The 24,600-nt window shown below is 42.8% G+C and overlaps 1 protein-coding gene across 1 annotated transcript; it reads left to right on the forward strand.

The window, feature by feature from the left end:
* Positions 1–10,576, forward strand: LOC137669502 (uncharacterized). Its single transcript, XM_068411608.1, has 11 exons — positions 1–204; positions 2,539–2,673; positions 3,699–3,823; positions 4,134–4,202; positions 4,688–4,801; positions 5,628–5,743; positions 5,998–6,053; positions 7,513–7,565; positions 8,217–8,344; positions 8,863–9,019; positions 10,132–10,576. Exons 1-11 carry the CDS (start codon positions 1–3, stop codon positions 10,232–10,234), a joined length of 1,260 nt encoding a protein of 419 aa, XP_068267709.1. The 3' UTR covers positions 10,235–10,576.
* Positions 10,577–24,600: the final 14,024 nt, after the last annotated feature.

Here is a 24,600-nt window from a genome sequence, read left to right on the forward strand (position 1 = left end):
ATGCTGCCGCTGCTGGCGCTGCTGGCGGCCGCGCTGCTGGCGCTGCTCGGGGCGCGGCGGGCGGCTGCCCCCGGCGCCTGGGCCCCGCTGAAGCGCTGGGCCCTGGGCTGCCTCCTGCTCTTCCACGGCGCCTGGCGGCAGCGGGCGGCCGGCGGAGGTCCCGCGGAGCCACGGCGGCCGCGCCCGCTCCGCCCCGACCCCCACGTGAGTGTCCCGCCGGCCCCCTGGCACCCCCAGTCCTGGGACCCCCTTCCCCGGCAGACCCTTCCGTGACGTCCCCATCCCTGGGACCCCCACTGCCCTGCACCCTGGCACCCTCCTGTTCCCCTGGGACCCCATCCCCAGCATCCTCACCCCCCAATCCCTGGAACCCCCGTCCCCTGCGACCCTCATTCCCCCATGACACCCTTTCCCCTTGGACCCCCATGGATGCACACCCCTCGCATCTCCAGGACCCACATCCCTCACAGACCTGCACCCCTCCCCGCACCCCAGCACCTCGCATCCCCCTGTGTCCCACAGGAACCCCCACCCCCGGCGTCCTGGAGCCTGGCACCCCGCTGCTTGACCCATAAAGCCTCAGGACCCACATCCTCTTTCCCCCTCTTCAACACATCCCAGGGAGGGCAGGGTGGGGATGTCGCCTTGCCTGTCCCTTGCAGGGAAAAGGATTGCCTCAAATCCGACCAGCCGACAGCGGTGGGGAAAAGCAGACGCACTATGGGACACAGAAGCCTTTTATTTTCACACGCTTGGTGAATTAAATCTAATTTTCCAGGTGTACTTGTCTGCTTAATAGATAATAAACCCTCTGTCTACAACCTCTGCCTTGCCTGTCTTCATGTACCATCCTGTCAAAATATTCACTGTGCCTGACAGGGAGATTTGGGTGGGCTTTGCTGTGTGATTTGGTGAGAGGGGAAAGCAGAAAGGCTGATGAGACAGGATTTCCCTTGGTTTTCCTCGTCAAGATACGGCTCGCAGATGCCAGCTGAGATTTTGGATCCTATGTCATTTTTGTGAAAAATCGACTTCTTGCTGCCATTTCCTGGAGCCTTCTGGGAATCCTGAAGTCATATTATTTAACAAATGCATTGAGGCTGCAGCTTAGCCTTTAAAAAAAGAAGCTGTTTTCTCCAGCTTTTCCTTGCTGCTAATTAAGCTGCTGCTTGGAGCGTTGTGAAGTGTGTCACGGTTTAAGTGTTTTGCCAATCTCGACCAAATTTGATAGGGCAGGAGTGACACCATCTTCCAAATCCAATTGACATCCAGGGTGGTTTGAGATACAGCCAAGAGGTCTGTGATTTCCTCTCCGCTCCCTCAAGCAGCAGCGCTGGAGCAACACTGACAGGGAAGGTCTAAAAACAGATCTGGAAAATACTTCCAGAAATGATGTCGCTGAATTTTTACTTTGGCATCCAGTAGGCTCACTCTGTGTGTATTTCCAGACTCTGTGCCCTCAAAATCCCCCCTTATGTGTATGCATAAAGGCAATAATCCTATTTTAGTATTTTTTTGTATTTTACGATGGGTATTTTTTTAGAAGCAGAACTTCACCTATGCCCGAAAATGCATACATAAATCGTAATTTCCACATTCCAGCTTTTAAAGTTCTGCACAGATACATGAAAATATACATCTGATTTTGAAGTTGTGGACTTCTGTGCCTAACAGTTTTTGAGATTTGAGATGTAAACTGGCCCTACACCAGCCCAACTGCTAATCATGTTAGTAAAGCGCTGGGTTTCCTATGAATCACAGAATCACAGAATCAACCAGGTTGGAAGAGCCCTCTGGGATCATCGAGTCCAACCATTGCCCTCACACCACCATGGCAACTAGACCAGGGCACTAAGTGCCATGCCCAGTCTTTTCTTAAACCCCTCCAGAGATGGTGACTCCACCACCTCCCTGGGCAGCCCCTTCCAATGGCTAATGACTTCCTTTCTTTTCCTTTTTCCTTCTTAGTTCTATGTTTCCCCTAAGTATCAGTTGTCCTGTGTACAGTTTGGAGCTAGATGGGGAAACAGCATGTTTATGGCTCAATTTCTTCCTTGCAGACACTCTTTTTGAGGACACATTTGGTAAGGATCTTGGTCAAAGGAACTTCTTGTTGCAAAACAATCCTCTTAATTCAGGATAATATTTTACCTTGTCCGTGGCTATCATGCCATAATTATGTTCCCTCTCTAAAACTGCTTCTCAGCTTCTCCCTCTCTGCTTTCTGTGTCTGCCCTGATGAGGAAAAGAGCAAACAAGAAAGGAAAAATGCTTTTGTGTCAATGAATGGTGGGAGTGTTGTACACCAGATTAACTAAATGTTTTCTGAGCACATGGCCTGCCCTGTCTTATGAATGAGGCTTCACTGCTGCGAGCAAAACTCTCGGGCTGTTTGCTGGGGAGCCTGCTATTAAATATGAAAAGTGAAAGTAAAATGTCATTCCTGAGAAGAAACCTACGGAAAACAAGGAATTACTCACCTTCTCCCCCTCCTTTCCTGCCTCCAGCTGGAGCTGAAACCCGTTTCCCTTCCCCTAGGCGCTTGATTCGGTTTACTTCACCGGCTTTGCAGAGACCAACAAGACCTTTGTGATTGCTCGTCTTGCCAAACGTCCTAATGGGATCTGTGAGATGTGGCTCTTCCTGCGGGTGGAGGGAATAGGAGAGTTTGAAGTAAGTAGTGGATGGAGGATGACACTCAAGAGCAGTGCCTGACTCCTGTCTTGAACCTGTGTTAGGATCCTGAGCAAAAATGAATGTTCTCTGCATCTTCACTACATTAATATCCTAACAGTAAGACGTAGGTGCTGTGATGAGAGACAGTGGTAGAAGTGACCACATTGCTGGTAATGTCTATTTTTTTGAGTAGGTGTCTGACACTCCTAATGTGTACAAAACACAGTGTGTCTTCTAAAAAATATCTTGGTAAGTCTCCTAGGAAGAACTTGAGCATTCAGTCTTTCCGATAATGTCCAGCACGTGGTTAATAAGTTACGTTGTATGGTTATGGTTGATTTTTTTCCCCTTTTTTAATGAGTTAATGCTATAAAAATCATTGTGGAATTGCCTCTTGCAAAGAGAAAGGAAAGCTTTTAGGGAGTTATATGTACATCATCTGCTTCATTCTTGCCAAAAAGAAAACAGTATTAATCATATATTTTGCCTGTGGATTTTCTTTTTTGTTAATAGCTGACTACGTAGTAAAGAAGGAGGGAGGATCTGGCATAAATCCCATTGCACTCACTCACTATCTTTACGTTCACAAATATGTTTTGCTAAGTAGTCATGACCAGAGAGAGCAGGAGACATCCTATTTGCAGAAAATCAAACCAGAGAAGACTGATGTGCATTATTTGATTTTCTAGTAATATTTAGTATAAGGATACTACTTTGTGGCTTTGTTACTTAGAACTGCCAGCCAAGTTCAGGACCTTCTTAGATCCTTCCCTACAGCAACAAGCATAAGCTCTCTTTTAGAAAGGTGGCAGCTATAGGAAACAACATATTTTTCAAAGAGCAGCTGAAGAGTTTTGGGAGCATGCACTAGAAATTTGAATCATTTTAGTGGTTCATCAGGTGAACTGAAAAGCTATTTCAATCAAATGTTCCTCCTGCAGAGGACCATCAGAGCAGGAATTCACCCACGTTGCATCCCTACAATTGAATTAAGCAAGCATTTTCCTTAAATGTCTTTTTAGCACCCACAACATCCAAACATGATGGTGAATGATGAATCTGAAGAGATTTGGAGTGGAGGAGGGCTAACTATTGAATACATAGAGCCCCAAACACGCTGGAAAATAAGCTTTGATGGATTACTCAGGTATTGCAGCACTCTATAGTTTCATTTATCTACACTTAAGACCAAAGCTTTTTGAACACTACCTGGAAATACATTTAACTGACTTGAACCAGAAGTGATTTGGTAGCAAAAGCTTGCATTGATTTTTATGGAATGAAAATACAGCTAGTAATATGTGTGTAGGGTTGTAAAACAGCATTACTGTTCTACCTTCGCACACAATAGCATCATTCTTCTGCAGTATCTCCTGTTGCATCCATGCCCAAACATGTAAGAAACATTTTGCTGTTTGTTTAGGAGTGATACAAAATCGTAGTGCTTTGCCTTGCAGAAAAGGACCCTACCGACAGCAGTGGAGCGAAGAGGAAGGCGAACTTGTCCCAGTTAAATTCTCTTTCCAGTAAGAGCATTTCGCTTTGCTTCGGGATGCATAGTTGAATTCGTGGTTAGAGATTTGGTTACTGTTTTCAAAGGGTCATGGGCACAAAGTAAGGCATGAAGGCCTGCCTTCGCTTCCTATTTATGGACTCAGTTTGATAAAAAATGGTTTGCTGTCAAATTAGCTCAGCATTTCTGGAGTAATGCTGCATTTGTACCTCTGAACAGACTACAGGAGAGAAAGCAGCATGATTCCGCTTGCAGCTCTGCCCTGCCAGCTTCCCTTTGTAGGTAATCCATTGACCCTTGCAGACCATTGTTGCTCTTCTCAGTTTCCTTTTGTTTGCTTCCTTGAAAAGTAGTAACATACTGAAAATGATGAAAATCAGAATTTTCCAATAACAATAAAATACAAAGATTGCCATTGTCAGAGTAGCAAGTGCACAACTTGGCCTAGTATGACCTGAAAGCTAATAATGTCTTTTATTTTTTCCCCTCTTTTCCTAGTTGGGAGAACTTCACAGAAGTCTTTAACTTTAGTGTCGACAGTCACCCCAGCACATTTGCACGTGCTTTTGCCCAGGAACCGTGGACCATTGAGTTCTTCCAAAGGGTCAAAAAGTGAGAGGCGAGATTGATTTCTTTGGGGGTTAATAGCAATTTGTCTGCAGATCTCTTCAGGGTCTGTCGTGTGTTGTTTTAGGTGATTTTAGAAGGTGGGTTTAGTTTGAAGTGAGCTAATAAAGGACATGGCTCCTGTCAGGTGTCTCCTAGTTTCATTACTACATCAGACCTGGCAACCTCCAAGGAGGATCCTGCACACAGATGGGATCTTCCTGATGTGTGGGACCTGCCCACAGTTTTGGTCTGTAAAACCTTAAGCATTAGGAATATTTCTTACTCTGTCGTTTTTCATTGCTAACAACCTGATTTAGACCTCTTCCAAAACCAGGGGTGCAGGTATATCTAAGCAAAGGATCGAATATAATAATTTGACAGGAGGGCTAAAGTGGGCATTTTAATTACTATATAAGGTTCCGAGAGCTGAAACTACAGGAACAAAATAGGAGTATCAATAGTGTGTGATTTAATACAAGCAGAAAATACGTATATCAATAGCGTGTTGTCTTTGGTGATACCTGATGACTTCTAAGCAGCAACTGTTTGGTAGTACAGCATTTTTTTCAAACAAAGGGCATTTTTGTAGTCTGTCATGGTGGGAATTTGCTGCTGTTTCAATCTCAGGTGTCTCATAGACATTATGTAGCAATAACTGGGAAATGTAAAAGTGATTCCTAATATGTAAAATCTGGCATAGCCATGATCCAGATGCTCTGAAATCTCTCCTTCATTTTGGGATAAAAACCCATCCGACTGGCATTGTGGCCGCCTGAATAGGAGCCGTGTTGATTTTGCCTGTGTCAATTCACTCTTTTCTTTCTTCCAGACAAAGGGAACAACATTTCCGACATGAGCAGTGGGGCCAGTCTGTGGGAGAAATTGAAATAGAAAATCATGAGAAAACGAAACTTTCCCTCAAAGGTGTTCGGAGCCACTCATACGGTAAAGGCACCAGAAACAATTAACTCACTTGGCTGCCTTCACTGTCGCTAAAAATAACCAATTTCATGACTGGGCATGAAGTTAAGCCATTTCAGAGGAAATACCATTATTGTTTTGGGGACATACATATGCTTACCACAGTACCAATTACTGGATATTTCTTTACCCAAAGTTAATGTCAAGTCAGGTACTATTAGTTCACGTTTTCTAGCAATGGTGAAGTTTAGGTGGGGTGATTTTGTTCTTTTTTGCAGGTATCCGGAACTGGTCTGAGATTTACCGTTATGTCATGATTTTGGCACACTTTGAGGTCGGTATTAGCATGGCAACTTGCTACTTAACCATGAAATTGGAGGTGTTTCTGAATTTGTCAGTCATATTTAAATATCCAGAAATAAGGCGTTGGGAGCATCCACGGTGTGCCATCAGCAGTGCTAACGGGTGCCATCATTAGCATGTATCAGTGTTGGGAGCAGCTCTCAAAAGCAGAGCTGTGTGTGTAAGAACTGTGATTTTGCTACGCTGGTTAAACCAGAAGTTGTTTTGGTAACTTGAAACTGCTTGTTTTGGCTTTTTAAAGAAAAATTAGCTAGGCAGCTTTATGGGACAGATTATCAGCTGCTGCAAATACCCAGCACTCCGTGGAGTTGATGCAGTGCTGATTCACACTAATTGAGAGCCTGAGGTGTTTGAAGGCATCCGAAGCCTTCATGACAGCAGTCGGCAAATATTTCTGCCTGCGCTCAGCTCTAATTCTCTGCTTTGCCTTTGTGGCTGTGCCGGAGGAGTGTCTGCACTGTGACTGCTGGGAGCACACAGCCCGGGGAAATGCTGAAGGCTGGCGTTACAAGCTGGCGTGCAACCCAAACAGATGCTCCTGAAAAGATATTTCCTTTGCCAACACAGGCGTGAAGACATCTAAACTCTCTGTTATAGGCAGCATTACAGGAGTTAAGACTGAGTCCAAAATTAAAGTTCTTTTCCCAGATATATGTGCAAAAACGCACCTTGGAAAATCCCACATATAACTGCGTTCCTTTTAATAAGGCTGTGCTTTTGCACTGTAATGTGTATGATCAGGTAGTAACCTCTCCCTTTTCTTTGTAGTTATTCAGGACTCAAAATAACTGTGGCTCTTCCTCTCCTAATTAAAAGCCATCTGACTGTTAAGAAAGAATTTTATCACTGATTGAAGTTTGGAGTCCTCACACCCTGAGTGTCTGTACATATACAACATCACAGTGTAGGCTCGTGTTTGCCTTACAGCAGCCCAAGTGGAGCACGAAGGGATTCAGACTCAAGAATGGAAGAGAAGTGAATAAAAACATGAGATTCCAGTTCTTTCTTATGACGTTTTTCCTGTATGCTGCTCTCAGGCGTAGAATAATATAGGTTAGAAGAGATGTCTGGTCAAAGCAAGACCAGCTTTGATAGGTTGCCCATCAGTTTGATGGCTAGCTGGCATCTCTGCATGTATTGATTCCCTCCTCCTCTTACATCTATTTGCTGTGGACTTTCTGTTGTCCTTAATGTCCTTAATTTGTCCTTAATGTCCTTAATTTGTCCTTAATGTGTCTGGTTTGTATTCTTGGACTCTCATTTGCAGCCAGATTTTCATGGAAGATGTAATGAGAAGATTTAAAGAATAAAGTCTTAGCACACTGCATAACCTGGGTTCTATCCAGTGTTTTCTTGGTCAAGTCAGTGTGTGACCCACGTAAATGAATCCACACAAATTAGACTGCCTTTTCTTTATCGCTCTCTTACAGGATGGGACTGCAGCACATTTAACAGTTATTAATATGCCAGCTACCACAACTAAGTGAGTAACCAAGGAAGTTTATGCTGCTAAAAACATACATCTTAAAGGTGGCAGAAGTTGCTCTGCAGGACGCCTATATGCGCATTCTTGTTTTGAACCTGTATAGCCCGATTTCTATCCACACCCTCTTGCTCCCCACTCTCTCCGCCCAATTTTCCATTTGCGATTAGTCACAAGGACAGCTTTTACCTTCAATTGCTTCCTTCCATTCAATTACTGCTTGGCTGGTGCAGCTGCCTGTCTTGTTGTCTGGATGATTTAGAGGTACAAATTGAGCACTTGCAGCTATTTAAGAAGGTGTGTCTGTCTGTAATGGGGCATTACGCAGGGAGCCCTGCTTTCCTGACTGGCACTTTCTGCATCCAGAAGCTTAAAAACCAGCGTTCATGGCCCTGTGACCAAGTGGGATCAAGTGACCTGCCTGTCCCACATGCCCACCACAATCCATCCTGCAAGCCTCACCTTTCCTGCATGCTTGGCTTCCCCTGCTCAACATTCACAATATCCCACAATATGACCTTTTTTATTTATTCCTGCTGCTTTCCAGGGGTGGAGGCCATGCTCAGTGTTGAGCTCCCCTGGAAGGCCAATGTTCTCGTCCATTTGAGTTTTAGTTGAACTTTAATTCTGCTCCATTTCTTTCCCCCTCAGCCTCACTGTAGGTTATGTCTTTTTCCCCGATGGGAGGAAGGCTGGCATTGAGTGGTCCAACGCCTCGCTGGCTGAGATGGCTGATGATGGCATCATCAAGGATGAATATGGAGTCAGTTTTACTGCCGGTAAGCTAAATGCAGCCCGCCTAGATCTGCTTTCAGCCTTTTGGCATGCAGTTAGCTTAGTGGAGGAAGGACTATTCAATGAGGTTCCATGTGATCCTTGGAGCAAATTTGAAAGCCAAATGCATCATCTTACACCCTGAGAAAGCACTTCTGTGCTTAAGTGAAGTTGTATGTATAGTGGGTCATCGGTGAAACGGTGTGTCTACTGCAAGATCAGGGCCACAGGCAGCTGTATCAGAGTCACAGTTTCTATTTGTGGTGACTGTTGCTTATGCTAATCCAGATAAACGATGTGATTTTCACTTTTGGGGTGTCAAAACTTATGTTATGAGGTGGATTCAGGTGCTCTGGAAATACAGCTTGATCAAAGATTTAATGTACAAAGCAGACAGGAAAACTATTGCTGTTTAGAAAAGCATAAGAAGAAACCATCTGCAAAAATAATAGATCTTGGGATTTTTTGAGATAAAATACTACTGAAGGTTGGAGATATTCTTCCCTTTTTATTCTTATCAAAGGTGGCAAGTACTTCGATGTTTCTGCAACACTGGATAAGCAGGCTTGCCCCGTGGTGTATAATGGCCTGACTGGACGAGGTGTTTTCCATGAGTGCATTGCAGATTTCCAACTGAACGGGTTAACGCAAGGCTGGGGCTTGGTGGAATTTTATTACAGGTAAAATAATGACAGGCAAGAAGAGGTAAAGAATTCCCATCCTCCTGTATTGACCTGTGTGGCTACAGCTCCATAGATATTTGAAGCATGAATGCACAGATTTTTTATCTGATGCAAAGAAAGGTTGTTCATTTAATGCTTAATGTGTTTATTAAATTGACAAACATGATATATATTATTTGAAAAAGAATGATTGTGCAAGCACTTCATACGTGCAGACAAGCCATGGGCATTCGTTCAGTTGTTTGTTATATAGGTTTATGTAGGATTTTATATAGATCTCCATATAGGTTTATGAGTTGGTTGATGGTCCATTCTGGAGACTGTCTTATTTAGGCAATCTATCACATTATAAAAATAATGAGTCCTCTACCCCAAACAGAGGCCAACCGTTTACAGGGTGAAATTTGCTCACACAAGTATTTGTCAAACTAGAGCACAGAACAGATAAATGTTCAGAAAATCAACGCAGGAATGCCTCTCCTAGGGGAAGGGGTAATATCGACACAATACGTGCTTCTCAGTGAAGTTCTGTTTCTCCTGCCACGTGATTGTCACAGTATTTTACTGGAGCCTTTTCTCTGTTGAGTCTTTTCTCTCATAAAAAAAAAGGCAGGTTTGATTGTTTACATTTACTTTGCTTTTTAAAATAAACACCAATTCTTGGCTGTCAGAGGAAATGCCATAGATGACTTTCTGAAGTCTGAGAGCTCAGCTTTTTCTGAAAACCAGACACATTTAAAGCTCATAAAATAGGCCACTAAACCCCCAAATGCTCACTGGTTGAACTTGAAAACCTTGGCCTGTAGCTGCTGCCAGGTCCCTGCTCCACTCCCTTCACTGGCTGTCAAAACCTGCGTGGTGGAGAAAATGACCCAGCACAGAAAGTCTCTGCTGAAACCCGAACAAGGCACCCTCTGCAAGTCCAGACAGTCCTGGATGTTTCTAGATCCGCCCCAGGAAGCTTCATTTGTCAACGCTGATAAAATTCCCATAGCGTCCCATCTCATATTTACTTCCAAATCAAAACCATGTTAGAAATTAAAGGGTGGGTGTCTGGTTCCTCCCCCTCGCCGCAGAACTCCAACTCAGCATCGCTGCTCTCCTTGCAGGGACGAAGCCGCCCAGCTGGTTCCAGACTTGCGGCTTGGTTCAAAGGCCGAAGGATCCGACCTTTCCTCCTGGCGCCCTGCAACCGGCGGCTCTTCCCCGTGAGCGTTTGCAAGCTTGTCCCAGCGAGGTTAGCAAGCAGCAGCTTTCAAAAATAAATGTTATTCTCTGCAAAATGCACAGTTTTGAGTGTGGAACTCAGGATGCTGCGGAGGTTGAGGGTATAAAAGGATTCGGAGGGAAATGAGATACATTTTTAGTCGTGCAGCTCTTAGTGGTTGCTAACCATGGTGGTCTTTTAAAGGAAGCCTTTGAACAGCTGGTTGCAGGAGGAGGCACTAGGAGGGATTGCTCTACGCTCTGTCATTTGGTATTTTTCCTAAACTGCCAGCTGCTCCCCACCATGAGGACCAGGACACTGGGCTATGTGGATCTCTGACCCAATTTAGCAGGTCCTCTGTTCTTTCAGATTTGTTTTTGAAATAAAAACTCTTTCTGTACTCTCTGGTTGTTATAGTCATTGAAACATGGGAAAAAGCTATTACAGGAAACTACACTGATTTGATAGTCTTGTCTATAACTGTGTGAGAGCTGAACTGGAAGAAGTAGGAGAAAGCACATCTACATGAGGTGTCCTCTAGGAATAGCATTAATGGCCAATGAAATAAGTGATGCAAACACATTTTTCCCTTGTGTGAAGGGAAGCCAGGGACTGGTAGTCCAATTTAGAAGACAATCTGAATTTCTCATCATTCACTTGAACTTAGATGCCGCATTCATCACAACGTCAATGTCAGTCCCTGATAGTTGTTGGCCCAAGGTAACCTACAGTGTATTCCCTACTTAGATGCATCTTGTCATTAAGTGCTGAAAATTAAGCATACTTAATGTGAAGTTAAGAAAAAGTAACTGTGGAAGATCTGGACAGAAGGAATTAAGGAAAGATGCCTCCTTCTTTATGCCAGGCAGCAATGCTGTGCAGCTGCTGGGAGCATCACGAGGATATGTTACAATAGTATCTCCACCCCATTTAAGAAAGTAGTGAAAGCTGGGTGCATATATATATATGTATTTATAATCTCTGCTTAGGTTGACACTGGAGGAGATTTTAATAGACTTTAAAGAAGACTTTCTCCTTTCTGAGACAGTTCTTACACTTACTACTATAACAGCATTGTATGCAGAATAGGTGCATGAATGTAAAATTATTCAGCCTATATATATCACAGCAATGACTGCGTGTTCGAATTTGGGATGCATTACTGCACGAGGCTGGGATGATTAGTGAACAGGCAACAGCCTGACACGATGCAACAGGCTGATTTTATCAGCAATCTCCTCTGCAGTAGGGTAGAGAGATTCCCACTCCCTAATTAATAGCGTTGTCCCTGTTCTGCGTTTGTGCCTGTGAGCTGCACCCCACCGAACGCGCAGATTTGTGGTGCGAGTGCCGTGTCCCTCCTCGCACCCCAAACCATCAGCTGTATGTGGAAGCAGATTGACGATTGCGTTTCTTTTGGGATAGTTATTGATTCAGAGCTTTGGATTTTAGCTGGGCTTCTCCTATGAACACTTCTCTAGTTACAGTGGTATTGAGAAACGCATTCTTGTGAGCCTTGCACAAACCGAAAGATGCCTTAAATCTGTCTGTGCGCTGGAAGTCTCAATGCACTGAAACAGGGAGCTTCTAAATTACTTGAGACAATGGTAATTTGACAGAAGGGAAGGCCTTATGCCTCTTCTTACACATAAGAAATCAGTCAAATAGGTAATTTTAGAAAAGTTAGAAAAATAACTATGTTATACATCAGAGTTTGTTCCTACTAAGTATGTGGCTTGTTTTGCTATGATCTCAGGAACATCTGTTCCTTTTTTATGTGAAGTTTTTGTCATCTCTTTCCTTTTTGTTTTTTTTTTTCCTTTTTCTTTCTTGAAGACTAAAACATGAACATTTAGAAGAAGGAATACAGGTACATAATCAAGCAAGGCCTTTGGAGGTGTCACAGAATGTAGATAATGAGAAAAATTGTTAATTATTACTCTGGAATGACAGTTTGAGAAATTGCTGTGAAAAAATTCCCTGTCCAGGTCAAAAATTAAAAATCCATCCCATCAAGGAAGGTATTGGTCTGGCTGTTTCTGACTCGCAGAAACTGGGCTACAACTAGGGATGCTGTGGGGTAAATGGCAGGTATCTCCCCCGACTTCCAGCCTGAAGCTCATGTTCCTGCAGTGGAGGAGGCAGAGGAGGAAGACGTAGCCTTCATTGCTCTCCTTTTGTGCTCTTTACTTGTTTCTTTTGGTATCAGTGGATGGAGAATTAGAGCACTCTGGAGTTCAGTTTGGAAAAGTTCAAGCAGGGTACAGAAAATGATTAATAAAGTTTTGAGCTGGCAGGTTTATTTGCCAGGTGATGAACTACTGGTACAGTATTTCAGCTTGAAGGACTGAAAAATTGACTGTCGAGGGTTTTCTCCCTGGATTTCAAATTAGTTTATAGTGAGCTTGTGTCCAGGACACATGGAATAACTTATTTAATTTAAAATAAATCTACCAAGCCCCACGCTTTGACTATACGAAGTGGTCCTTCTCTTGCGGCTCCTTTCTCCGTGGAAAAATCCATCTTGGGAAATGCTTTTGCGGCCCAAAAGCATTAATTTTGAGAAAAAAAGACCCAGTAAATGGAGGTAAGTCCTGGCCAGAAGTGAAATGTAGCATATGATCTGCTCTCGTCCGGCATGAAGGGAGGCAGCTGGAGCCTTGTTGGGATGAGTTGCTTTCCAGCATCTGCGTTTTGCACGTCTGGGAGGAACGGAACACCTGTAACTCCTGCTGCTGTCAATGGGCCAGCGCCTGATATGGCAAAATACTTGCACAAAATACTTGCATAAAATACTTGCATGTCCCCCTGGAGCTCACATGCATGTTGGATTTCCAGATTCAGGCACTTGTAAAGAGGTCATTTAAAGGCTGGCAGCCCCAAACTAAGCACTTCCCATCAATCTGGCCTTGGCTACTGATGTCTAGAATGGTAAATATTTTAGTAGGCTTATTTATTCTCCTTCCTTTTTGCAATCTTTCATGTATTCATAGTATAGATATAAAGGCCATTTTCAGTGACATTGTATTTCACTGGCAGAAAGAAAGGAAGAAAAAAAAATTCTTTTTTCTGTTTGGATTTATGTCTTTACAGTTGGTAAAGCAAAGTGTAGCCCAGGGAGTTCTGTAATTTATCAAAAAAAAATGCTCTATATGGCTGAATTATCTCTGCAAAGCAACCAATTATTTCAAAAGTAGACTTTTCCCTCCATAAGAAGCAGCTCAGCAGCCAAATGACTCAAAGACATTCCAGACAAAATGACTGATAACCACCCACTCCCTTCTCCCATTTACTGGAACCCCGACTGCCTCACACTCCCTCTTGTTTGCCATAAAAAGCCACATCAGTCTTTCTCCATCCAGAATTGCTCTTCCCTAAATTGTGTCTTTTTTATTGTTGCTGCTCTCCTAACGTGTAGTCTAAGAGCTCAGGTGTCTGAGGCCTCCAAAGGGATCTCTTCTGGGGGGCTTTTTGGGTCCTCCCCTCCTTTTCAGGTATTTTCCTTTCCTGGTTGAGGCTGTAATTACTTTCAGCATTGATTTTTCCTTTTATTCAGCACAAAAAAGCCTTACTAAAAACACAGTGCAAGTGAAGTTCATTCTAATCTGGCTGTAAAATTTTACGAGGGATGTAAATCAAAAGGAGGAGTGGCAGCTAATGCTCTGGAACAGTTGAGCCCTGTTCAAGCTTTCTCAATAGAGTTAAACCCCTCCAGGAGCAATTAGCCTAACAAGCTGTTTGGTCCACTTATAAATAACGTCACCGATGGAGACGTCTGGAGGTGTCTGCTCTGTGCACAAGAGACTTTCCAAATATGCTGAGTTGGTGAACGACTTTTTTTTCTTAATCCACAGCAGGGGGGTGGAGATGCATATCTGACATGTCCCAGCAGCTTCGCTCACATATTTATCATGTTTTCCAGGAAAGATACAGAGGGGAAAGTGAGAATGCCATGCTCTTCTGGCGTGTCCTCCTACATTGCTTGGTAGCTGTGCACGGGACAGCATGTCTTAAGTGCTGACCCCAAATGCTTTGGTCAAAGTAACTTAGAAATGGCCCTGTGCACAATAAACTTGGGAATGGTTCATGGCTGAAGTCCTTGTCACATCCCCTGGGACATCTGAGACTGGTGAGGGACTTCTGCTTGCTATAGGTGTTAGAAATGTGACTTGCAGAACAACGTCCATCAGATGCCATTTGAGCAAGAAGATGTTGACAGGAGTGAGGGTCTGGGTGAAGCCCATGGCTGTGACAGCCCTGGAGGGCTGAAGCATGAGGGAGAGAAGTTTTACCTCTACAGAGTGTCTTTTCTGCTATTATTTGTCTGGAGGGACTCAGCGAGGTGGGAATTTCTTTTGCATGTGACCAACTGACTTTGGTTTCTGCATTTGTGGGCATCTCTGGCACATCTGGGCCCCACCATCTCAACTAACTCTGTGGCCTCATTTTTCCCTTCTGCTTGAGAGCTGACCTTATTTTTCCCACCCATCCCATTGGCTTGAAGCATCTTCTTGTTTTTTTGGTGTTTTTTTAATTGTCATCTGTTTGTCTTTTCTTTTTCTAAAATATGTTGTAAATTTCTAGCCTTTGTGCTCTTATGATTATGGAGCAACCTTCTGCAGCATGCAGAGAGCTTACCTCGTAAAACTGGTTTTATAAAACACTAATTAGAAGTTTTCAATTGCAAGGATAAATAACTGCCCATAACCATTTAAAGTTCGACTTTTCAAAACAGGGCTGAAAGGGGCTCTTAGCCAATCTCTGCCAAAGCATGAACTCCACCATTGGTGAAAAAAACACCCACACAGGGAGAAAACAGCACTGGATAATTACAGTAGCCTTAAGGTGGTGCCTTTAACCATCAAAAATGGAGACATTCATAAGCTAATACACCTCAGCACAGATGCTGCCTTGGTTTCAACCCTCATATGCAATTTTTTCCTGCTGCAAAATGACCCAAACTGTGCACACTTGATACATTTTTATTAACTTTTTAAACCTTCCTTTTGGATGAAGCACAGGAAATTCCACTGTTTGTTGCTTTTGTTGTCAATCCTAAATGTCCTTCAAGTAAGGGCTGGATAATCGGTTGATAAGGGGTTCAAAAAAATAATTACAGGCCCCCAAAGTTTGAGGATATTTAATAGCATTTTGCAGAGACGAGGAGAGGGGAAAGCTCTGAGGTTACACAATGTGCTGTGCTGCTGGTTGTCTTTACTAAAGCATCCAGATCTCAATGTTTCCTTTCCCAGTCTTGTTTCTGCTGTTATTCTAAGGCATGTAGGCTTCTATCACATGTTTATAAGCTGATAAAACTATAATGTCAGGAATGTTTTCCTTCCTCTATTAGATTAACAAAATAAGTGACTTTTCAGATACAGACCTGTTTACTGTACTCTCCACACCAAAACAATAGTTGTGAATAAATACCATAACTCACGGAGAGCGTCGCTCAGTGTAAATGCTGATGTAAGATGTATCTGTGCATCTCAGTGCTGATGAGAAATGTTCTGCTCTCCTGACGTGCTCTCCTCGTGGGAGCCCCGGTATCACACCACTGCTTTGCTGGGCTGGCAGCCCTCTGCTAGGACAGGAGGGGTGACATAATGTTTAGTCCAAGTATCTAAGAATGAGTCCCATCAGACATGACTGAGTCCTGCAGCCACTGTTGAGCAATTCATAATTGTACATGTCAGGCAGCTTTCTGACGACACGGGGTTTGACTCCCATTAAGACAAAACAGCCACACAGAACACTTTTTGTAATGAAGAAGGAGTACTTTAAATGATCTGTAATGAGATTTTCCCAAAGCCATAAATACGCTCCTCTTGATCTGTCATGCACTTAATACAGCCATGTGTTGTGTGAGGCTTTCAGAACAAACACCAGCACAGAGAAGTTTTGGGGATGGGGAAGAGCCTTGAGCCATCAAAGCCAATTACGCTGAACTCCCAAAATGCATAAAGCATTTCATCAAGGGAGATCAAAGTGCCTTTCAGGGGAAGGAAGAGCTATGGTCTGCCTTTTACCCACGGGAAAACTCTGGGGAAGAAATTGTCTGGCCAACTCTATAGCAGCATTCTTTAAATGTGAACCCGAGAGTTTACTTTACATTTGTCGCAGCTTCCCATACGCCCTCGCAGCTTTGGACTGTGACGAGCCCAATGGCTATGAAGAATCCTCAGGTTTAATATACATTATGAATATACCATGATGCTAATACCAAGGTTTTTCCATCAAATCACTGCTAGGCTTTGGGTTTCATAGTGATGACTGGATCAGCTCAAGCATCACAATTAGCATTAGCTGGATATTTAGTGGAGCATCTTGTTCCTGGATAATCTGGTATCCTCAAAATGATGGAAAAGCACTGAAATAAGTCATGATTGGCTCAGTTATCCCTCACTTTAATGAACTGTGGATAAAATGTTCCTTAAACATTATTTCTATGTTGTCACATTTGTCTCGGAGAGAGAAGGACATAGTGGCAAAGCATGCAAAAGAAGTCCAGCTCTACACACAAACAAACAGGCATGGAGTGATGCTCACAAGAAGACTCAGGATCTGCATTCACATTATTGTCTCCAAAACACGGTTGTTTCCCATGGACAAACCAGCCCCGATATTGCCAGAATACTAAATGTTTCTGCTGTGATAGGGCAAGTGAACACTAATTAAATTGATGGACTTCATCTAACTAAAACATCTGGTTCTTCCATTGTTCCACTTTTTGTTGAGTTTCCTCCACCAGGACCAGTCAGGGCTGAACTCTTAGGACACTGATTTTGCTCTAATAAATACACAGGAGTTGCCAATAGGCACTTGGTGAAGTCCAGCTCTTTTCCGTGTCCAGTCTTTGCTGACTAAGAGTACTGGAAGTGGGAAGTGGTTATGGAGTTTGGTTTCACCTCTTGGGTCCTGACTTTGGCCAGCGCCAAGCCCTTCAGAGGCTCATGTAACATTTGGGAAGTGCTGAAGCACAGAGAAGCTCAGCTGATATTTGAGGCTCTTCTGTAACTTGTACAAGCTGGATGACGAAGACCACTTTCTAACCATCCTTTTCTCCCTCAGGCTTTCTCAGCTTCATTGATGAGCTGTAACTCTGCACCCTCTTTTACATGGACTTCACTGACTCTGTCTCAAGGGAAAAATATAAAATCATTACTTGGAGGTTCTTTTCTGCATTTATTTTATTTAAATCCTTCCTCACTCACATCAGACATCTGATTTGAGTGCTATTTGTTAGCATTATTTGGCAATATTTCATAGATAACAATATAGTTTATGGCACTTTATTAGTTTAGGACCCTGGGCAATTTTGTGCAAGTACATGGATAAACTTGTGCCGGGAGGAGGAAAGCACCCAGATGTGTTCATTGCCTTCCCCGTTAGCTGGAGCTGTGTTGACACAGCACGGTCCCTCCAGTGGAAATCTCCTCTGCATCTCTCCGTGATACAGTCCCAGAGAAAAGCGACTTTGCTGCTTTCTCCTTTTGTGAGTTCGGGATGGTTTTGCTGTCTCTCCCCCTTCAGTCTGCTGGGACTTGCACATCCAATTTGTCTTCTTGAACGACTCTGGAGGATGTTTCCGGGAGGACCTTGTCTCTTGAATTTGTTTCTCCTGTCTGATTCACAGAGCCTGAGCTTGTTTGATCTCCCAGGGCCGGCGTTTCCAGCAGCTCCCTGGGGCTCCATGAAAGGGGAGTAAGGAAGAAGAGTTCACATATGTTACGCAGAAATCTCCATATTTTAAAGGGTATCCTGTATCCCCGCTGGAACATTTTTAATGGTCCACAAATCAGGAAAAAAAAAAAAGCTGAAAACCACACTTAAGGCTTTCATTGTTCAAAGCCCAGATCTTCTGGGGCCGCTGTCTTCATGAAGGCTCCATGGGGCCGTGATCTGAGGAAGTCTGTGCTGAGATCCAACTTGGAGACCCTGCGCGCCCGGGGCTGGGGCTGAGTTGGGGTGCCGAGCGCACGCTCTCAGGCACACGGTGTTTATCTTTCAGGGAAATGTTTCCATTTTTGGTAAAGGAAGCAAGCAAAAAGATTTCCAAGGAAGAATATGCGAAGGTATTAGCTATGGAGATTTATGCCCTGCTTAGGACAGCCAACAGGGATTTGGTGAAATGTGTGTTAGAAGAGGTAAAGACTTACTTTATTCCTCTTTAAAACTCCTAGAGCATAATTCTGCTCTCCTTGTGACATCCTCTGATGAGACTTAACAGTTACCAAGTCTGGCCAAGCCAAAAAAGGTTGCTGGGATTTTCAAAAGTGCTTGGTAAAACCGGCGTTAATTCAGCGTGTTCCAGTTTCTGTCTTCCCTTCACGTTCTCCATTCGCACCCTCTGTGAATCCCAGTCACTAACAGAAAAATGAAGAGCTCCAAAAAAAAAGTCTTCTGTCTTTAAGAGAGCTGTTTAATACGTGTCTTCTGCTTTAGTCTTTGGTCACAGGGTGGTAAGAGGAATCTCCAGGTGCTGAGAATGCTCACGCTCTTCAGCAAGGAGATATATTTTGTGGGAATGATATATATAGACTGGGGTTTGTTCTTACCTGTACTCAGCAGAGCAGTTACTGAGACTGAAGAAACAATATCCCACAGGAAGTAAATGATGGGACTGGCCAACAATTTGCAACTTATCATTTAGACCAACAGAAACAAACTTAATCTTTTCTTCTGAAATTGTGAGAATAGATTCTCCAAATCTATCCACTATCATCTATAAATACTTTCAGAACATATTTTTTTCTACAAACTCTTCTTGGAATGGGATTTACACATAAAAGTGTGCTGTAGACATTTGGTAATTCTTCTGCTTCCTGGTCAGTAATTGACTAAACCAGAAATAGTTGGTGGTTATACAACAAAAACGTAATTTCATTTGATTTCTGAATGTTCCGAATCAAAATGTACTTTCTATAGTTATTCTGCAAGAATAGGACAAATATTTGTAAGCAGGTCAAAACTGATGTTAATGTTTCAACAATAAAGTTGTGAAACCCTTAAAAATGTTGACAATCTGGAAAAGTCAACAGCTTGTAGGGAATTCCCATTATTTCAGCAGAGAGCAAAGTAACCACTCTCTTGCTGGGATGGCATCTTTTACCAATATCTTCCCGCATATTAGAGGTCTCCAGTTAAAACTATTTAAAAAAGGACTTGACACTTTTCCCGTACTCCCCCCAGCTTGCAGTGCCAGCAGTGCCACTGTTGACTGACCCGTTGTTTGGTACTAGATGAGATGTTTTCACAAGGAGGAATACCTTTTCCCCTGTTTATCTGTGGGGTAAGCAAGCAACACGTGCTCTTTGCCTTAGCTGCTCTCATAAGCCGTGGGCTAATGTATATTTTTTCTGCCCAGGGAGAGTGTGGATGCAATCCTTTGCTGCCACAAATTACTTCTTTCTCTCCTTTGGAGACATTTGTTCACCCCTCCTGCAGATGTCTTGTCCATTCTCCTCCTCCTCCTGGCTGAGGAAGGTCAAAATGTGCCAGATCCAGAGGGGACACACGTGGGGGTCCCCATGAGCTGGTGAGGGGACATGAGCATCCAAACATTCATCTCATTTCAAAGCAGAAGAGGAAAACATGGAAATACCCTGTGATTATACAGGGCTCTAGAGACCTCTCGTGGACAAACACGTTTGTTCCCTTCATGTTACATGTTTGCATTAGAGATAAGTTGCATTTATTTCCCCAGCCTGAACCCAGTGTGGTATCATTAGCGGGCCGTGGTGATGGGAAGGCTGATGCTGGTCCTATGGTGATGATCAAGCACATAATATTTTGAATATTTTTTGTCTAGTTTCTTATTTTGCCTTGTTCTGCAAATTATTTTTGTGTTAGGATCTTTGTATTCTGAAGTGGTATATGGGAATGAATATCATCCAAATTCTCACAACTGCCTTATCTTGACAAAAATGGGTTTGGTTTTTCTTAATATTTTTACTTATTAGACAATATAGATTCTACAGGAGGAAGAATTAAAACAGCAACGCTAATTTTTATTCCTACATATTTATCGTTGACCATGAATTATTTGGAACGTGGTATATTTTCTCATCCTAAAACCTATCAGGATTCATCGATTTTGTTGACTCTTGCCCTCCATTTTTTATTGACAATTTTTTCCAGAAAATTTCTATCAGCCAGAGTGAAATCTGGGAGTTACTGAGCATTTCTCAGGCTGGCAGGACGTGTTGAATGGTTGAAAACCACCACTCTTAAAAAATAAATTGACTGAATTTTTATTTACTAATGAAAATTCTTTAAAATTTTTCCCGCAGAAATGTGATAACCTGGTTGAGTCCAGGCCCTGGGAAGTGCCTCCTGTGAGACGAGTGTTATACCAAAATCCATATGTCTACACCCATCTGCCAGTGGAGGGATAAATTGCTTTTTCTCTAGAGATTATTCAATTTTTTCCACGATCTGCCTCATTTTGCAGTTCCATCCTTTCCTCACTTAGGTGAATTATTGGTGACCCTTGATATTTTCACTTAACAAAAAACACAAGGAGAAATGGCTGTTTTCTTCACTGCCCTGGCTTTGCATGAAAGCGCTGTAAAATTAAAGGCAGACAAATTTTTTATATTAAGGAGATGTAATTAAAGAGTGCGCTCAATGCTTATCTCCAGCCTCTGTGAGCAGCCCACTGTGTGGAAGTCAAAGGCAAGGTAATTTTTCTTTTTAATATTGCAATAACTCTCAGCTATTTTAAGAGAAAATCCGCTGACGATTTTGGACAGAAAGCTACTTTTCAAAAATAAATTAAAATCTTGGCAGGAAGCGCCTGATTTCACAGGAAAAATTTCAATGCACCGGAGAGCTGAAAACCAAACCCGTGGGACATGTTGCAGCTGAACACGCTTTGATTTTTGCCAGGGAAAAAACACAGATTGGATGCTTTCGTTTTAATTCTTTTCTGTCATTTTTCTACAGGGGAAAAGACCTGGCAACACTTTTTCATCATCCTTCGTGGCTTTGGTTGTAGGTGCGAAGCGCTAACGGGGGAATTGGGAAGAACAGGATAAAGTTGTTGAGGTTCAGAGCTCGCTCCCCTTTTCCCAGACCCTGCTGGGAATCCTTTCCGTACTGTGCTCTAAGCAGGCTTTAAGTGGATTTTTAAGTGGCTTTTAGAGGAAATTTCTCTCTTCAGCGGGTCACTCTACTCAGCCTCTACACCTGTGTAATTTTAACTCCACTTTTAAATTTATTCTTGTCACTGTGCTGCCTGTTAAACCAGCATATTCTCGCAGCAAAATTCTGGGTATTTTCCAGACATCAGGGAAAGACTGGAGCAATGTGGTAGTGGGGCTTTTAAATTTATATTTTCCTGTTTTTTCTCCCTTTTATTTCAATCCTGGATATCAGCTCTGTGCAGGCCAAACATGGATCTGGAATCCCAAATTCTTGCCCCATTTTGCTCTCTATCTTTGCCTAAAGCTTTCTCATTTCAGTTTGACAAACCCCCAAGAAGTTTGAGTCTGGATATTATTTTTCGTGGTACATCTTATCGGCCAATTAGTGTTTTAATTTAAATGTACAAGTGCCTATCTCTACCTTCACAGTTATTCTGCCCGATATAAAACAATTGTTTGGTTACAGACTTCATGAATCAATGTTATCACGACTCGTGAAGTATCTTATTTGCTTTGTGATATGAATGTTTAGCGTATTTTTAAATTCTATTTTCTTCGTTTTCACTTTTATGTGCCATGAAAACCAGAGTGATCTCAGCAGGCTATTTTCCTGTTGTTAAGCCCTGAACCCTAATCTGAAGGAAACAAACCCAGCTCCTCTTATTTTCAAACAGATAAGATTTGCGAGGTTATTAATCACAGGTTCAAATGGCTACAGTGGGAATTGAAAATGATATACGGTTTTATATAAAACTTGTCAACATTTATTACAGAGACGGACCATCCGTCCAGTGGGAGCCTTAGAAAGTCATTATGTGTCTGGTGTATGATAAAGAGCCATTTAACTGCATAAACAGCCATGACATCATGCTGAACTTACATGTTCTTTCATCTGCCCCTAAACGATACCATTCCTTTTAAAAAAAGACTTTTCTTTTTAAAAAAAGACTGGCCATGGCACTTAGTGCCATGGTCTAATTGACATGGTGGTGTCAGGGCAATGGTTGGACTCGATGATCCCAGAGGTCTCTTCCAACCTGGTTGATTCTGTGAATCCCAGGGAAACTTTTTGGCTGTTGCCCTGAGCTTTGATTTTGAATGGGGGACTTCTTTCTTCTCCCATGTATCATTTAATCCATTTATCCATTTTTTTTTTTCAAATAGGGCAAATAGCCATTGTTGGTTTTATTTGTCTCAAAGATCTGAAAAAGCTTTCTGGCTGGATTCAGAGGATTAGCTCCTGGGCAGGTGGAAATCAACATTATCCCACAAAAGTTGGCTTCTCTCAGACAAGGGTTTAGCTCGTGATGTTTAATCTTGGTGAATTTCTACACTGGAAAACATGAAATTATATCTTCCCCCACATAAACATATCCTGGTAGGTGCTGAACACAATGAAAGGAGGTAATTTTCGGATCGCTTTATTACCTTTCTGAACGCTGCTCCTCAGATGTTAAACCTATTTCACGGGTGACTGATATGTGAGGGCTACCCAACCCGCTGGTTGTGCTGACAATTAATGACACAGGTGACTTTAAAAGGAGATTAATTTCTTTATACTGTAGCTGCCATAAGCACTACGAGTGCCCAACAGCCTTTAGCTGGAAGGACTTTCAGCATGTGGTGTAACATCACCATTACGATGACAAAGTAGGTTAAAGCCCTCATAAATATCCCATCAAAACCTTCCAGTGACCATTTGGTGCTGAAATAAACTGCCAACATTGCTTGAAAAGGATTTTTTATATATATTTTTATATATATATATATATATATATAGGTGCGGAGGTACTTTGCAATAGCTCATGGTGGGAAGGGACCCCTTCCATGGATGCTACGGTGCAATCACAGCCCCACTTGCTACCGAGGACTGCGCTGGAGTAGCTGGTGATAAGATCACAGTACGCAATAAACCTCCCAAGTCCCTTCCAAGGGATAAAAGATGGGAAGTGAAGTGTTTTAAGTGCAGCCAGATTGCTGTCCTAGGCTGGGGAGAAAAAAGCAAAAGCAATGAAACTGGTATTTGGAAAAGTGGTCTCTGAACCTTGTAAAATTGTGTTTGGCATTGAGGAATTAAGTTCTGTGGAGACTAATAAATACAGCTTTTTGCAACTGCTGGTGCTGCAGCCTTGAACTGGCACCCCCGGGGCTGCGGGTGCTGAAGGGCAAAGATGTGTCAAAAGTGAAGTAGAGAAACCAAGATAAGAATCTTGCAGAATGACAAAGATTTCTCCTGTTCCTTTCTGTGATTCCTCACTCCAAGAGGACAAAGTGCAGGAAGACTGCTAGACAATTGGTGGATTTTCCCTCATGTGTACAAAAACGTGGTTGTTAGAGCAGAGAGGAAGAGCAATGTGTCTTATAACAAAGGTGTCGGGGCATTTTTCACAAATTGACAAAGGAAAAATAATAGCAGATTATTTTTTTTGAAAATAAAAGTATATTTAAAAAAATAGTCTGCTCTGACCACTGGCCGTTCTTCCCTTATGTGTATGCTTATTAAACACCATTTAAATTGCTGCTTGGAGCTCCTGGACTCCACTCCCATCAGTAACAGATAGGGCTTGTGTCACTTCTAAGTAGAAACTTCTTCAGAAATCATCCTGTATTATCCTTCAGAGCAAAGGATGTGTGTGTGCCATGGTGCAGAAGCATGTTTAACCTGTACACATCAGGTGATTTGGTGCTGTCACAGTGGCTTTGCTTCCAAAAGGCAAATATGCAACTGCGCTGGAGTAATTTCCAGTTTGATAATCTAAATAGGGGCAGGGAAGTGACATGTTCATGTCCAACAAATGACTTTGAAGGGAGGGTTGTTCATGCAGGCAACTGACCAACACAGGCAAGTCACCTCTTGTGGAGAAGTCAGAGCTTGATGAGGTTTTGCATTGCATCCTGGTTCCAGAGGAGTTGAAGAAGCTGCTTTTTAGTCCATGAAAACCAGCATTGAGGTGTGGCAGCATCTGCCATCCCATGTGCCAGAGCTGCAGAGTGCAGCACGAGGCATTAATATCTCTGCAGGAAACGCTGGTTTGTGCTGGGCAGATTGGATCTGGGCTTTATTTTTTCAGGTGGTTTTGGAAGAGGCTGGCTCTGTACGTTGTGGTGATGAATGCAGCAATTTTCCTATCAAGATCTGAAATGTTAAACTCTTCTGGGTGGTGCTGAGGAGACTATGAGAGGATTTAAACACCTAAACAATTATAATTATCTGCAGCCAACAC

The sequence above is a fragment of the Nyctibius grandis genome, chromosome 12 (genome assembly GCF_013368605.1).
Source record: "Nyctibius grandis isolate bNycGra1 chromosome 12, bNycGra1.pri, whole genome shotgun sequence".
Taxonomy (NCBI): Eukaryota; Metazoa; Chordata; class Aves; order Nyctibiiformes; family Nyctibiidae; genus Nyctibius; species Nyctibius grandis.

Coding starts and splice junctions, on each gene's coding strand:
- LOC137669502 (XM_068411608.1), top strand. CDS start 1: ATGCTGCCGCTGCTGGCGCTGCTGGCGGCCGCGCTGCTGGCGCTGCTC. Junction 205..2,538: donor CGCTCCGCCCCGACCCCCAC/GTGAGTGTCCCG, acceptor CCCTTCCCCTAG/GCGCTTGATTCGGTTTACTT. Junction 7,566..8,216: donor ATGCCAGCTACCACAACTAA/GTGAGTAACCAA, acceptor TTTCCCCCTCAG/CCTCACTGTAGGTTATGTCT.